The sequence below is a fragment of the Rhinoderma darwinii genome, chromosome 7 (genome assembly GCF_050947455.1).
Source record: "Rhinoderma darwinii isolate aRhiDar2 chromosome 7, aRhiDar2.hap1, whole genome shotgun sequence".
NCBI lineage: Eukaryota > Metazoa > Chordata > Amphibia > Anura > Rhinodermatidae > Rhinoderma > Rhinoderma darwinii.
Window position 1 is genome coordinate 61,915,289 of NC_134693.1, and position 14,721 is coordinate 61,930,009.

A 14,721-nucleotide genomic window follows, 5' to 3' on the forward strand; every position below is an offset into this window, starting at 1 on the left:
GGTTGGCATAAGATTGCCTCCAAATTTTTCTGCATTAGGACAATGACGCAAACATACAGCCAATGTCATTAAGAACTATCTTCATTGTAAATAAGAAACAGGAGCCCTGGAAGTGATGGATATGGCCCCCACAGAGCCCTGATCTCAACCTCATCGAGTCTGTCTGGGATTAAATGAAGAGACAGAATGTTTGAGGAGATCTGTGGTTAGTTCTCCAAGATGTTTGGAACAACCTCCCTGACGAGTTCCTTCAAAAACAGTGTGTAAGTGTACTTAGAGGAATTGATGCTGTTTTAAAGGCAAAGGGTGGTCATGCAAAATATTGATTTGATTTAGATTTCTCTCCTGTTCAATAATTTTACATTTTGTTAATTGATTTAAAAAAAACGAACAAAACTTCTAGTTTTTTTTAAGCATTCTTACTTTGCAGCATTTTTCTACAACTGTCTAAAACTTTATCATAGTACTGTATGTTCCTGGTGCATAATGTCTATTTTATAGTGGTGTTGTGCACTGTATACTTATCCAAACACTTTGACAGACAAATTCTTTCAGGACCAGTTTTGCTGCTGCAGTGATTTAATTTGGATAAAGAATGCAATGGGACAATTGGAGAAGACATGAAGCCGTTTTTATAGATCATTATGTCTATTTACAGATCTTACTCTGATGAATTTGGACCTAAACACTGGCCGGCATCCAGATTTGCCCATATGATGAAACTTCGTCAGGCGGCACTGCGCACTGCAAGGGAAAAATGGTCTGATTTTATCTTTGTAAGTTGAATATAAACCTTTTTGTTCTGATAAGCATTCTGTACAATGGATCAAATGCAAACTCTTTTTATTAGTGTTGCCCCTATAATAATTATGTTGTAGATCAGATACATAATATCCCTATGTTTATGTGATCGGTATGCACAATAGTATAGTTCATAAATATTTCAGAACCTAACCAGGCTCATATATCAGACTCTATACAGAGCTAATGCTTATATACCAGAGGATTTATATGAACTCCACATCTCAGGCATCTTCTCTGCCGGTAGACAGTCTTCCGTTGTACATTAGTTCTCGAATTATAAGTAGTAGTAAAATTTATATTTTCATTAGGGAGCCATAGGGTATGTTCACACAGAGTATTTTGCCTGCACTCTGTTTGTGGCGTTTTTTGCCTCGGCCATTCAGCGCCGCGAGCAAAAAACGCGATGAAAACCGCTTTCTCTAGAATACATAACAACTACAGATATTGGATTGACAGCTTGCTTGTTTTAACGCTCTGAACATTTTCCACTGCAGTGTTTTTTTGCAACTATTTTCCTCTGTTGCTCAGTAACCCCAGTACATGTATTATAACTCTCCCCATATTAGTGTTTTCATTGTCATATATAGTTTGGAAGATGTTAAAGTGTGTCTTTATATATTCTGTCCTTTCAGTACGTAGATGTAGACAATTTTCTGACAAACCCACAAACGTTAAATCGGCTGATTGAAGAAAACAAAACCATTGTGGCTCCTATGCTAGAATCTCGGTCGCTTTACTCAAATTTTTGGTGTGGTATGACACCTCAGGTAAATATTAAAGATACAAAAACATTAAGAAATAATTGACAATATTTCTCATGGTGTGCAGTATGTTGTGCAGTGGAAGATAGACCTCAGCATGTCTGCGTTGAAAGTACGGAGTTCTTGGCTTGAATAATTGTTATTATTTACTAAGTGAGAAACACTATTGTGTGTTGTGAAAGGTCCCAAATTCATTTCTATTTTGTTAAAATCAGTTATTCTTGTATGGTTTTGTATTGTTTTGAAGCTGCACACCTGTGCCCGAAGCTCATAAATAAAAACTATTATAACATTTCTCACTATATTTGACATTATTTAGTTTACTTTTACCAACGCGGCGATACCAGTTATGTTAACTTTTATTTTTTTTAACATTGATTTAGGGAAAAAATATGAAAAGGTGGGTTTTCTGAACTTTTAATATTTTCTTTTTTTTGGAACATAAAAAAACCCTTTATTTAACTGTTTTTTACTTTTTTTTATTAGTCCCCCAAAGAGACTTGAAGCAGCGATCTTTGGATCGCTTGCATGATATACTGCAATACTAATGTATTGCAGTATATCGTAATTCTGACAGTCTGCCGGAGGCAGAGCTTCAAGGGAGTACAAAGATGGCAGACCTGGGGGCCTTTGTTAGGCCCCCAGGCTGCCATAACAACCATCGTTAACGGCCCCTGATTCTAACACTTTAAATGCCGCGGTTGCGATTGACTGCAGCACTTAAGGTGTTAAACGGGTGGAATCAAAGTGATCTTTGATTCCGCCCGTTGCAGTGAGGCGTCGGCTGTGTAACACAGCCGTCACCCGCTGTGTATGAAGCGCGCTCAGCACGTGACCTCGCTCTATACTTCCCCTTAACCCTTATCACGTACAGTTACGTGATATTGCGTGAAGGGGTTAAGCTCGATTCTGATAAAATTGAACTTAATTAGTGATTTATATGTACTCCATAATGTTACAATTACCAAAACACAACTTGTCCCGCAAACAGCAAGCCCTCATAAAGCTAAGTTGATGGAAAACAAATGTTATGGGTAATAAAATAAAAAAACCATCACTGCATCTTTAAAGGGGTTTTTAAATGGCGTGCAAATAGTTTAACTGCAGTAATATTAGTCACTTACTAATGTACTGTCTGTAGCTGAAATGTCTCTGTAAGCCAGTGTCACAATCCGTCACATGACCATGCTCCTGGTGTTTGTCTCCTGCTTGTGTGACGGTCCATACACTGAACACAGGGTTATCTCCCGTCTCCACCTCGCTGTTGTGTACGAGTTGTCACACATCACATGCCTCTTATCATCAGGCAATGCCTGTGACAGGGAAGAGGAATCATGGGAACTGTAGTCCTTTACATGGTAATCCCACCCACAGCAAGCACTATCAAAATGAAAACCACAGTGCTGCACAGAGCTGGTCAACATAATGAAAATGAAATATAACTACTTCTGAGATATGGTGGTATCACCTGGTGAGCCTTCACACACATGCAGGTACTTTTCTGTTCTTTTTCATAACCTCAGAAAACACCTTTAAGTGGTTAATATAACAATTAATGAACTTTAATTGATCCAGGGAAATTATCCTACTGCCGTGTGGGATGTCTCTACCCAGGACTAGTAGACTAGGCTTTTCTATACAACACAAAAAAAGTATACCGATGTAATACCTGCCCGATGGAGGTCAAAAGTACACTCTTTTGTCCTCCGTTGGGTGAAAGGAGCCCTATGGATATGTTTGGCGTGTATACTTTTTCCGGCATATACACCAGGGCTCAAATGACATGTGAACCTTGCCTAAAGTATACTCATAATGAAGGCCAGTTTTCCTGAAATGACTTGTAGGATGTAATTTTTTTGGCTATGCAATCTAATATTTCTGGAAAATAAGTTCAGAAAAAAATAAATGAATAAAATAATTTCTGTAAATGTGACATTGTCCTACATTAATGAAGACAGCATCCAATACTTAAATCCCTGGGATCAGCAGTTAAATGTCTTTGGAAATTATGGGTCAATGTTGGCATGGATATAAGTCAGTGTTCTTGGAACTCTCTGCATATGCAGTCAATAAAAGTAATACGTAGCCAACACTATAAACTTTAGCATTGTGTTGAATCATGGGTATTGTGTCAAATAACAAAATTTGCATAGGTAGACTTCTGTTCTAAGATCTACGCACTTGCACTGTTTCTCTACAATGGTATATAGTATGGAAAATCCACAGCACTTACACTACATGTACCTTATTCTCATCCAATATAAAAAAAGTAAAGTGTGAAAATTTGCAGTTTCACGGTGGTGTCTATTTTTGCAAAAACTGGGAGAGGGTCAAATAAAAAGTGGAGAAGTATAAATCTATCCTTTAGACCAGGGGTATCAAACTCGGCCGGGTAAATGGGCCGCACATAGAAAAAATTTCAAGTTGACGGGCCGCGATACTTTCAAATTTGATACAATACAATTTTTTTGTTAATCATTTAGTTATGTGAACTACTATAACAATACTACATTACTATAATAATTTAAACTTACCGGAAATTTGCGAGTTTACTCCTTGTGCTTATTTTAACAATCGAGTTTTCCAGTTTAAGTTTTGCTAAATGCAGTCTGGCTGCTCAGTTGGCAGCGTTTGGCAGACACAAGAATGTTAAGATTGGGCAACCGCTTTTTAGATACTGTCACAGTGTCATATGTAGATATTGCTACAGTGCCCTCTGTAGATAGTACCCCCCCTGTAGATAACGCCACAGTGCCCTCTGTAGATAATGCCACAGTGCACTGGGTAGATAATGCCACAGTACCCTCTGTACATATTGCCACAGTGCCCTCTTTAGATACTGCCACCACCCCCATAGGTAATGCAACAGTGCACTCTGTAGATAGTGCCACAGTGCTCCCTGTAGATAGTGCCAAGTTGCCCCTCTGTAGATGGTGCCACAGTGCCCTGTGTAGATAATGCTACACACACACCCCCTGTAGATAGTGCCATACAAACCCTATAGATAGTGCCACACACACCCCTTTTATAGATAGTGCCACCCTGTCGACAGCGCTACACCTCCCTCCCTTCAGATAGCTCCATTAGCATTGTCGACGCTCTGGCTGGCGATTCCTCTCCTAGAGGAGTCCCTGGCGTCACTGTCCATATATAGACAGTGACGTCAGGGGCCACCTCTAGGAGCGGAAACCCCGGCCACAGCATCGGCAACGCTCTGAATGGGGATTCCACTTCTAGAGGGAGCCCCAATGGAGCTATGAACAGGGAGGGGGGTGTAGTCCTGTCGACATAGTGGGGTGCTATCTACAAGGGGGCTGGCGCTATCTACAGGGCGCTGTGTGTGGCGCTATCTACATGGAGAGTTGCACTTTCTACAGGGGTGTGTGCGGAACTTTCTACAGAGGGTGCGTGTGTGGCGCTCCTCCTTCGGTCTGCTCTCTGCTGTCCCGAGGATGTCTCGGGAGCTTTGGTGTTCAGGGGCCGCATGTTTGAGACCCCTGCTTTAGACCCTATCCATACATTGCAGATTTCATCTGCTTTTTTTTTTTTTTTAATGGAAATTCTTTATTTATGATTTTAAAATGGAATAGAAATCAGCTTTTTAAGACCAAATCAGGAGTGTTTACAAAAAAAGTGTTTCAATTATCCGTCAGTTCCGACTAATGCCAGATGGGCTAGTGGACAGTGGGCAGGTGGGCTTCCACCCAAACAGTTTTTGTTCATTACAGCTACAGTCTGAAGCTTATTCATTCTGGGTATCTGTTTAAGCTTATCTGTATGCGGCCGCTGATCAGACACTCAGAGACATGGCAAGGTGGAGAAGAGGGATGAGGTTGGCTGCCTCTGTGTAATCGTGCAAGAACCATGCAGCAGAGAGGAAGCAGTGCTTTCTCTCCCCAGAAGGAAAGCTCCAGATCACCAGACCAGCATTGGTCAGTTCACTGTTTGACCCATTAGGGTGGGGCCGCAGATTTCACAGACCTCATTATATAAGAGAAATTGGCACTGCTGAGTGACTGTAGTATTCGGAAAAAATAAGCAGCCACTGGACCTGGCATACAGCAGATGCTCATCAGTGCACTTATTAATATCTGCAGTAAACCAATACAATCCCCTCCCTCAGTAGCTGCAGGGAAATTAGGCCCTATTTACTTTTTTGTTGGAGCCTCCATCACAGTTTTCGGCAGATCTGAGAGGAAAAATATTGCTACATGCTGCATTATTTTCCCTGCCAAAATAACTGTTGCCACGCTAGAATTTGATAGACCCCTTTGTAAGTCAAGGTCCTAGGATTGAGTGCTGCGTGTGTGGCATCGGTCCTAGGTGTCAGTGGCACATGTCCCAAGTGTGAGTGGCACGTGTGTGGCATGTGTTCAAAGTGTGAGTGGCATCAGTGCAGCAAGTGTCTTAGGCTTCGTTCACATCTGCGTCGGGCTTCCATTCATGGGTTCCGTCAGGGAACCGTCAGTGTGGTTTCCGTTTTATTTTTGGCAAAATCAATAGTGCAGTTGACTACGTTATTGATCCTGCCAAAAAAACAGAAACTTTACGGAACGGAGACAAACGGAAACCATTTGCAATAGAAGCATTACCATTGAAATCAATGGTAATGCAAACGGAAAGCTATGGTTTCCGTTTAGTTTCCTTTCATGGGTTCCCCTGACGGAAAGTTCTGACAGAACCCATGAGCGGAACGCAGATGTGAACGAAGTCTTAGGTGTAAAAGTAAATGTGTATATATGATGATTTTGAATTCACACTGTTATTCGGTTACAGTATGCTGATGTTTTATTTTTAAACTGTAAGCAGGGCTGGCTCTAGGTTTGTATGGGCCCTTGGATGATAGATTCAGAGTGGGCCCCCTTTATGCCTCAACTTCTTTCATCCACCCAGTATATTATACACCAATAATATCGACAGTGACATTTTCGTCTTGATTTTCGCGCCATTTTTCTTCTTTTTGCATGTGTGTTTTTCTGTAAAAATTACATAAATATATTTTTCTGTCATTTTTACCTTGAAAAATGGGAACAAAAAAAATACAACGTGTGAACCTGTAGGAAAGGAGAGAGAAAGCTGTATATCACAAAGCTTGCAATTTAGGACTTTTACTGACGGTAAAATTGGGTTCTGTACTTGTTCATATAGCCAGTTTTCCTGTTAGACAGTTTATGCATGTGTGCTTTTTTCCTTAAAAAATGAATGGAATTTTCCTCAAAAAAGACATTCTCATTTTAAAGAAGTATTTCCATCTCAGACATTTATGGCATATTCACAGGATATGCCATAAATGTTCAATAGATGCAGGTCCCACCTTTGGGACCTGCACAAATCTCTAGATTGGAACCCCCTGACCATGCCCCCTCATCCTACCTTTTGCTGCTGTCACTGGGGCCCGGGTTTATCGGAAACAGACAAGCTTGATTGTCTACGCTGTTTTCAGAACTCCTATAAAAGTGAATGGGAGTTACAAGAACAGCATAGCACAGCAAGCTATACTGTCTCCAAAACTCGGGAGCTACGGGAACAGCTTTTCCGGAAACAGCACAGGAAAATGTGCTCTGATGTGCCCGGAAAATCCGGCCACCATGTCAGAGAGAGGCCGGGGACCAGCGACAGTTTGAACGGGGATCATGGGGCCTCATTCTAGACATAAGTGTGGGTCCCGGAAGTGGGACCCACATCTCAGACATTTATAGCCTATCCTATATGTCATAAATGTCTGAGATGGAAATACTACTTTAATTACTTTTTCCCTTGTTTTTCAGATTTGTTTTATCTCTCACTTTAGTTTATTTCTATTCTAATCCTTTTTTTACATTGGTATGCTAAAAGAAAGGGCCGAAACATTTCCACATCAACTTTATTATATAGCACAAGATCAAAAATTACAGATGAAAGTCACAAACTGCAAAACCCCTCATCTGCCAATCTCTCCCTCAGGGCACGGGCACCAAATTCATCAACAATGTGCATGTCCTGTTGCTGAATCTAACGATTGAGAAAACAACGCCAGGTCGAAGCTGGCATTGTTTTTCCTACATTTTTTAAAGTTATGACTCTGAAGTCCTACCCACTTTCCCGACACATTTCGTATGTGTCTGAAAAAGCAGCACAGGGGCTTCATAAATATGACCTTCAGACATATTTGAACATATTTTTCAATGTATTTACATATATATACATGCACTTTTTTATTTTTTAGCCTTTTAATCCCAGGTATAAATGCACTCTTTTTCAGGGTTATTATAAAAGAACTCCGGACTATGTGCTTATAAGAGAATGGAAGAGACAGGGCTGTTTTCCGGTCCCAATGATTCATTCAACAATGCTTATTGACCTTCGAAAAGAAACCTCCATGGATCTACAGTTCTACCCTCCACATAAGGACTTTACATGGACTTTTGATGACATCATTGTATTTGCTTTCTCCTGCAGAAATGCAGGTATGTATATAGAGACCTGAGCAGCTGACAACATATTTTATGCTGAAATACTTGGAAAAACACCACTAAGTCTTTATGAATGGCTACGTTTTGTATGGAAATTTGTATACATTAAATCGGTGGCAAATGCCGTTGTTTGGCACCCTAACCCCCTCCCTACTGTAGCACACATGCAAGCTCGGCTGATCTGATCATTCTCAGAGTCTATTCACATGGTGTGGTCAAATAGCAATTTTTGCAAAATGACGATTTGCGATTTGACTGCAGTGTGTTCATAGACCTTAAAGAGGCTCTGGTTGCAGTCACACGTGATGTACTTGCTTAGTATGTCTGCAGTGTAAACATAAGCAGCAGAAAACTTTAGAAAATATGCCTATGGGAAAAATATTCAGAGTCTCTCATTTTCTCCATGTTTACGCTGTGGAAATAGAAAACAAGTACACCAAGTGTTAGCGCACCCTTAAAGAGTCTCTGTCACCAGTTTATAACTCCTTCCTAATCTAATAGGCGCTTTGATGTAGGTAACTACTGTTTTTTTTTTTTTAATGTTTATTTTTGACCGAGTTATGAACATTTTAAGATTTATGCAAATTTGTTCTTAATGCCCAACTGGGTGTTTTTTTTACTTTTCACCAAGTGGGCATTGTAAAGAAAAGTGTATGACGCTGACCAATCAGCGTCATACACTTCTCTTCATTCCAGCACAGCGTGATCTCGCGAGATCACGATGTGACATCACTTCATCCAACGAGTGCTTCACCGGAGCGATGGAAGACTGAACAGACATCGCCTCCAGCCGCTGCAGATTCGGATAAATGTCTTGGCACGGCTAAAGGCGATTTCTGTTCACTCTTCCGTCGCTCCGGTGAAGGACCTGTGGGTGGAAGTGACGTCACAGCGTGATCTTGCGAGATCATGCTGTGCTGTGGATCAAGCTGGGCTGGAATGGAGAGAAGGGTATGACGCTGATTGGTCAGCGTTATACACTTTCCTTTACAACGCCCACTTGGGGAAAAGTAAAAAAAACGCCCAGTTGGGCATTAAGAGCAAATTTGCATAAATCTAAAAATGTTCATAAATAAACAAAAATTTGTAAAAAAAAGGTAGTTATCCACATCAAAGAGCCTATTAGATTAGGTAGGAGTTATAAACTGGTAACAGAGCCTCTTTAAAGGTGCGCTAACACTTGGTGTACTTGCTTTCTATTTCCACAGTATAAACATAGAGAAAAATACTCCGCAGAATATATTTCTCATAGGCATATATTGTAAAGTTTTCTGCAGATTATGTTTACACTACAGAAATACTACCCAAGTACATCACTGGTGACTGCAACCTAATGATTGCATTACGGGAGTGTGTCTTGTGACAAGCCTGTCCAGTGTTTCCACTAGCACCCAACAGAATTGTGGATACGGTCTATAAGGCTATCTTCACGTGTTGTGGATTTGAAGAGTATTTTGGCAGAGATTCTGCGCTAAAATCCGCTCACATTTCGCCTCCAATTTTGAATAAATGGTGTCTTTGTAACCCCATTTACATGCTGCGGAGAATAAACAAGCATGCTCATTTTTCTGACAAATTCTGCATGGAATTAAAATGCAGATTCCGTGTCACCTCTGCTCCAGAAATCCGCGTGTCAAATCCTGAATGTGTGAACATGCCTGTCACCAGATTTTGCAACCCCTATCTGCTATTGCAGCAGATCGGCGCTGCAATGTAGATTACAGTAACGTTTTTATTTTTAAAAAACGAGCATTTTTGGCCAAGTTATGACCATTTTTGTATTTATGCAAATGAGGCTTGCAAAAGTCCAAGTGGGCGTGTTTAAAAGTAAAAGTCCAACTGGGCGTGTATTATGTGCGTACATCGGGGCGTTTTTACTTCTTTTACTAGCTGGGCGTTCTGACGAGAAGTATCATCCACTTCTCTTCAGAACGCCCAGCTTCTGGCAGATCACGCTGTGACGTCACTCACAGGTCCTGCATCGTGTCGGACGAGCGAGGACACATCGGCACCAGAGGCTACAGATGATTCTGCAGCAGCATCGGCGTTTGCAGGTAAGTCGATGTAGCTACTTACCTGCAAATGCTGATGCTGCTGCAGAATCAACTGTAGCCTCTGGTGCCGATGTGTCCTCGCTCGTCTGACACGATGCAGGACCTGGGGAAGTGACGTCACAGCGTGATCTGCCAGAAGCTGGGCGTTCTGAAGAGAAGTGGATGATACTTCTCGTCAGAACGCCCAGCTAGTAAAAGTAGTAAACACGCCCCGATGTACGCACATAATACACGCCCAGTTGTACTTTTACTTTTCAACACGCCCAGTTGTACTTTTGCAAGCCTCATTTGCATAACTACAAAAATGGTCATAACTTGGCCAAAAATGCTCATTTTTTAAAAATAAAAACGTTACTGTAATCTACATTGCAGCGCCGATCTGCTGCAATAGCAGATAGGGGTTGCAAAATCTGGTGACAGAGCCTCTTTAAGACAGGATTTAACCCAGGATCAGTTCAATAAAAATAATGCAGTTTATATATAAAATGACTCTTTGTGTAGATTTTATCTACACATCAACTGTAATATAGTGTTCAAAGGTGTGCCCACTCATCCCATATACTAAACTGTACTGACGTCTAACTACAGATGTCAGCACAGTGTGGAGGAGCCTCTTAAGGGGGTTTTACACTGGGCGAATATCGGGCAGACGAGCGTTCATATAACGCTCCTTGACGATAATTGCCTTGTGTAAACAGAGCAGCGATCAGCAGATGAACGAGCAAACACTCATCTGCTGGTCGTATCGTTTTAAAAAAGTTAAATATTCTCGTTGGCGGCAACACATCCCCCTGTGGGAACAGGGAGACACACTGCCGATATGGTAATAATGTATGGGGACGAGCGATCGACCCCATCCATAGCTCCGTGTGACAGGAGGAAACGAGCACCGATCAACGATGTCTTGTTGATCTGCGCTTGCTGCATCGGCCGATTATTGGCCGGTGTAATAGGGCCTTAAGACCACCACTTTCCCATATTGCCACTGGGGGCAGTCTGAAAGGATGTAGCTATTCAGCGATTACATCATATTTATGGTGACTTTCCTACAGGACAGTCGTTTTAAGTCTTCAAGCATGTTTGATGTTCCTATTCTCTACCTATTAAAGAGGCTCTGTCACCAGATTTTGCAACCCCTATCTCCTATTGCAGCAGATAGGCGCTGCAATGTAGATTACAGTAACGGTTTTATTTTTAAAAAACAAGCATTTTTGGCCAAGTTATGACCATTTTTGTAGTTATGCAAATGAGGCTTGCAAAAGTCCAAGTGGGTGTGTTTAAAAGTAAAAGTCCAACTGGGCGTGTATTATGTGCGTACATCGGGGCGTTTTTACTACTTTTACTAGCTGGGCGTTCTGATGAGAAGTATCATCCACTTCTCTTCAGAACGCCCAGCTTCTGCCAGATCACGCTGTGACGTCACTCACAGGTCCTGCATCGTGTCAGACGAGCGAGGACACATCGGCACCAGAGGCTACAGTTGATTCTGCAGCAGCACCAGCGTTTGCAGGTAAGTAGCTACATCGATTTAGCTGCAAACGCCGATGCTGCTGCAGAATCATCTGTAGCCTCTGGTGCCGATGTGTCCTCGCTCGTTTGACACGATGCAGGACCTGTGAGTGACGTCACAGCGTGATCTGGCAGAAGCTGGGCGTTCTGAAGAGAAGTGGATGATACTTCTCATCAGAACGCCCAGCTAGTAAAAGTATTAAAAATGTGAGTATGTTTTTTTTTTTGGTCTCTTTTATTTTGTAGGGGTAAAATAGATGGCACATGGCAGCGGTCGTTGCACCACAATTGTGGCGCATGGCCAGGCGAAAGGCGCAACATATTTTTTTAGGAAGCGTTCGCCTCTGCGTTAGTGTGTCGCATCTTACTCTTTTTTTTTCTCTTACTCTTAATCTTTTTTTCTATTAAGACTGGCGTATAAAATGCCAGTCTTAATTAATCCCATCCTGAGCGCATACTGATTTTGTAAGAATTAAATACGCTGCCAACTTGTGGTTTTCTGTGTTCATGCTCTTTTTTATTTCTGTGACTAGAATCATGGAATAATCTATGAATGTAAAATATTAGCAGTATTTTCCCTTTAGTATCCAGGTACCCCAGGGGTTACAGACTGCGTCTCCAGAGGTACTAACACTGTGTCATGCGGGGCATTTAATATGTACAGCACAGTGTATGGTCATACCCTTGGGGGTACTTTGATGCGATTTATTTGAGTTGGGGGGTTATTGATTTAGGAGCTATGGGGAACACTCTCTACCAGTCTGGTTTCCTCAGAGAATGCTTTCATTTGGATGGACACACGAGAATGATAAACTAGCTGTATAAACTGTTATATATGCTTTGTTTTCTACTGAGTTTAATATTCCAGCATCAATATTTCTAAATCCCTCAGATTACTAATCTATATTCTACCTGGACCTCTGCTCCTTTCATTATATAACTCTAAAGCTCTGTTCACATTTGCTTCTTTTACTTCAGTTTCTGACGGATCAGCAGGCTAGCTCAGGATATTATATGTGAAGCATAGGTCTCTTTTTCCTCATTCTATCCTATTTGCACATAAAAAGCTTTTTCTTAGTACAGTACATGATTGATTTGATTTTTGGTTTATAGATTGATATGGGGAAGGGGAGCGATCCTACGAGCGCTCGTTCATCAGCTGATCAAATCTTTTATGCAAATCGAAAAATAGTCGCTAGTCGGCAGCGCATCTTCCCGTGTAAACAGAGAGATGTGCTACCGACTGGATGTAAATGCATTGGGTGGAAGGATCGGAGAAACAATTATTCGTCCCCATACATTACCGATGATTGCTCCTTGTGAATGGATATCAAGATGGCCATGCACTTTAGATGTATGTTGTTCGAACCCGCCATCTAATGTGTTTGGCGGCATCCCGAGTCTAACCTGTGGCAGATGTCGTGAGAGAGTAGGCTTTTGTTTCTTAGTAGGATATGCCATGACTTTATGATCGGTGGGGCCAACCTCTGGGAACCCCACCGATTTTGAGAATGAAGGGGCTGCAGCACTGATTTAGCGCTGCATCCGCTTCATTGTTTTTTCCTGTATATCGATGCCCCCGCCACCCTCTGTGGGGGGAACTGCAGCACTTCAATGGGGTTCGATTCCCTGAACAGATGGGTAGCCGGGAGTGTAGTTGCGCAAGCAAAACGTAGAAAATCAACACTGCTGCACCTTCATTCTCAGGATAGGTGGGGATTTCACAAAAGCATAATACAGAGAAATTTTGGTGCCTATACGCACGCGAATCTGGGCCTCACCGTGGGGATCTATTCCATGTACAACTCTGCGGATATGTTGGTGCCAATTAAAGGGTAACAAAGAAAGACTTGAAACAAGAATTTCTATTGTAAGGCCTCGTTTACACGAGCGTGATATACTTCCGTGCAACGCGTGTGCTTTTCATGCGTGTCGTACGGACCTATGTAAGTCTATGGGGTCGTGCTGACAGTACGTGAGTTTTGCTCAGCGTGAGTCCGCTGAAAAAAACTCACGACATGTCCTATATTTGTGCGCTGTTCGCGCATCACGCACCCATTGAAGTCAATGGGTGCGTGAAAATCACGCAGGTCACACGGAAGCTCTTCCGTGCGAACAGCGTGATTCGCGCAACAGCAGTCAAACTCTGAATGTAAACAGAAAAGCACCACGTGCTTTTCTGTTTACAAACATCCAAACGGAGTGTCATAATGATGGCGGCTACGCGAAAATCTCACAGCCGCGCATCATACGCTGCTGACACACGGAACTGTTAAGTGCCTTTTGCGCAATTATATATATCACATGCTACTAACCTGTCTAGGATCCAGTTCTGTCTCCCGGGAGTAAGGTAGTGAATTCACCTGTGTGGGCTTTTTAACACTTTAATGACTGGTGATACATATTTTTACGGCAGTTATTAAGGTTCCTTATTCTACGGCGCCGTGTTTTTAAAGGTCACCAGGATTTCACCTATTAAACCAGCAGTACCTGGTGGAAGTGGGTGAAAAATCATTTTTATGTAACCTATAATTATTTTCTAAGTAGGTTCTGTACCTTTAGTATTCTGTTTTTTAGTGTTCCCACGTCGTATGCTAATGAGCATAAGAGTCATGTGTTCATTCAAAAAGAGTCATATCTTCATTCCTGAAGCCTTTTCGAGTTTACCCCGCCTCCATACTTTTGATTGACAGCTCCTCGCCTCCCCCCAGCACACACGATATCCCGCGCTTGCGCATAAATGTCCTCTTCTGGTGCGTGCGCACAACGGGACACCATAGCGGCACATGCGCAGTAACTAGATTTGAAGTCCAGATGGAGCAGGGAAGGGTATCGTACCATACTTGACAGGCGCTATCTCAGATGAGATTTTGGCATTCAGGGCGGATCAATTTTCAGCGGTGGGCGGGCATAAGAAGAGGAACGAACTAGACTGCCGGATTATTACCATAAAAGGCGCAAAATGTTAGCAGACCGTTATTTACGGTCAGAGGAGGAGAGTGGATAACGGCAATGAGCTTTTAACAGCAGTGGCCAATGAGGGGGGAGTAGAGTTCAATAGGTGAAATGCTGGTGACAGGTTTTCTTTTAGGCCTTATTTACACGAGCGTGTGCGTTTTGCACACGCAAAAAACGCTGCGT

At 42.1% G+C, this 14,721-nt stretch overlaps 1 protein-coding gene across 1 annotated transcript in view; it reads left to right on the forward strand.

The window, feature by feature from the left end:
* COLGALT2 (collagen beta(1-O)galactosyltransferase 2) overlaps nt 1–14,721 on the forward strand; it is a 115,272-nt gene that overhangs the window by 63,716 nt on the left and 36,835 nt on the right. The window contains exons 3-5 of the mRNA XM_075833450.1: nt 659–776; nt 1,437–1,571; nt 7,807–8,011. Coding sequence (XP_075689565.1) covers nt 659–776; nt 1,437–1,571; nt 7,807–8,011 — 458 coding nt within the window. The remainder of the gene's footprint in view (nt 1–658; nt 777–1,436; nt 1,572–7,806; nt 8,012–14,721) is intronic.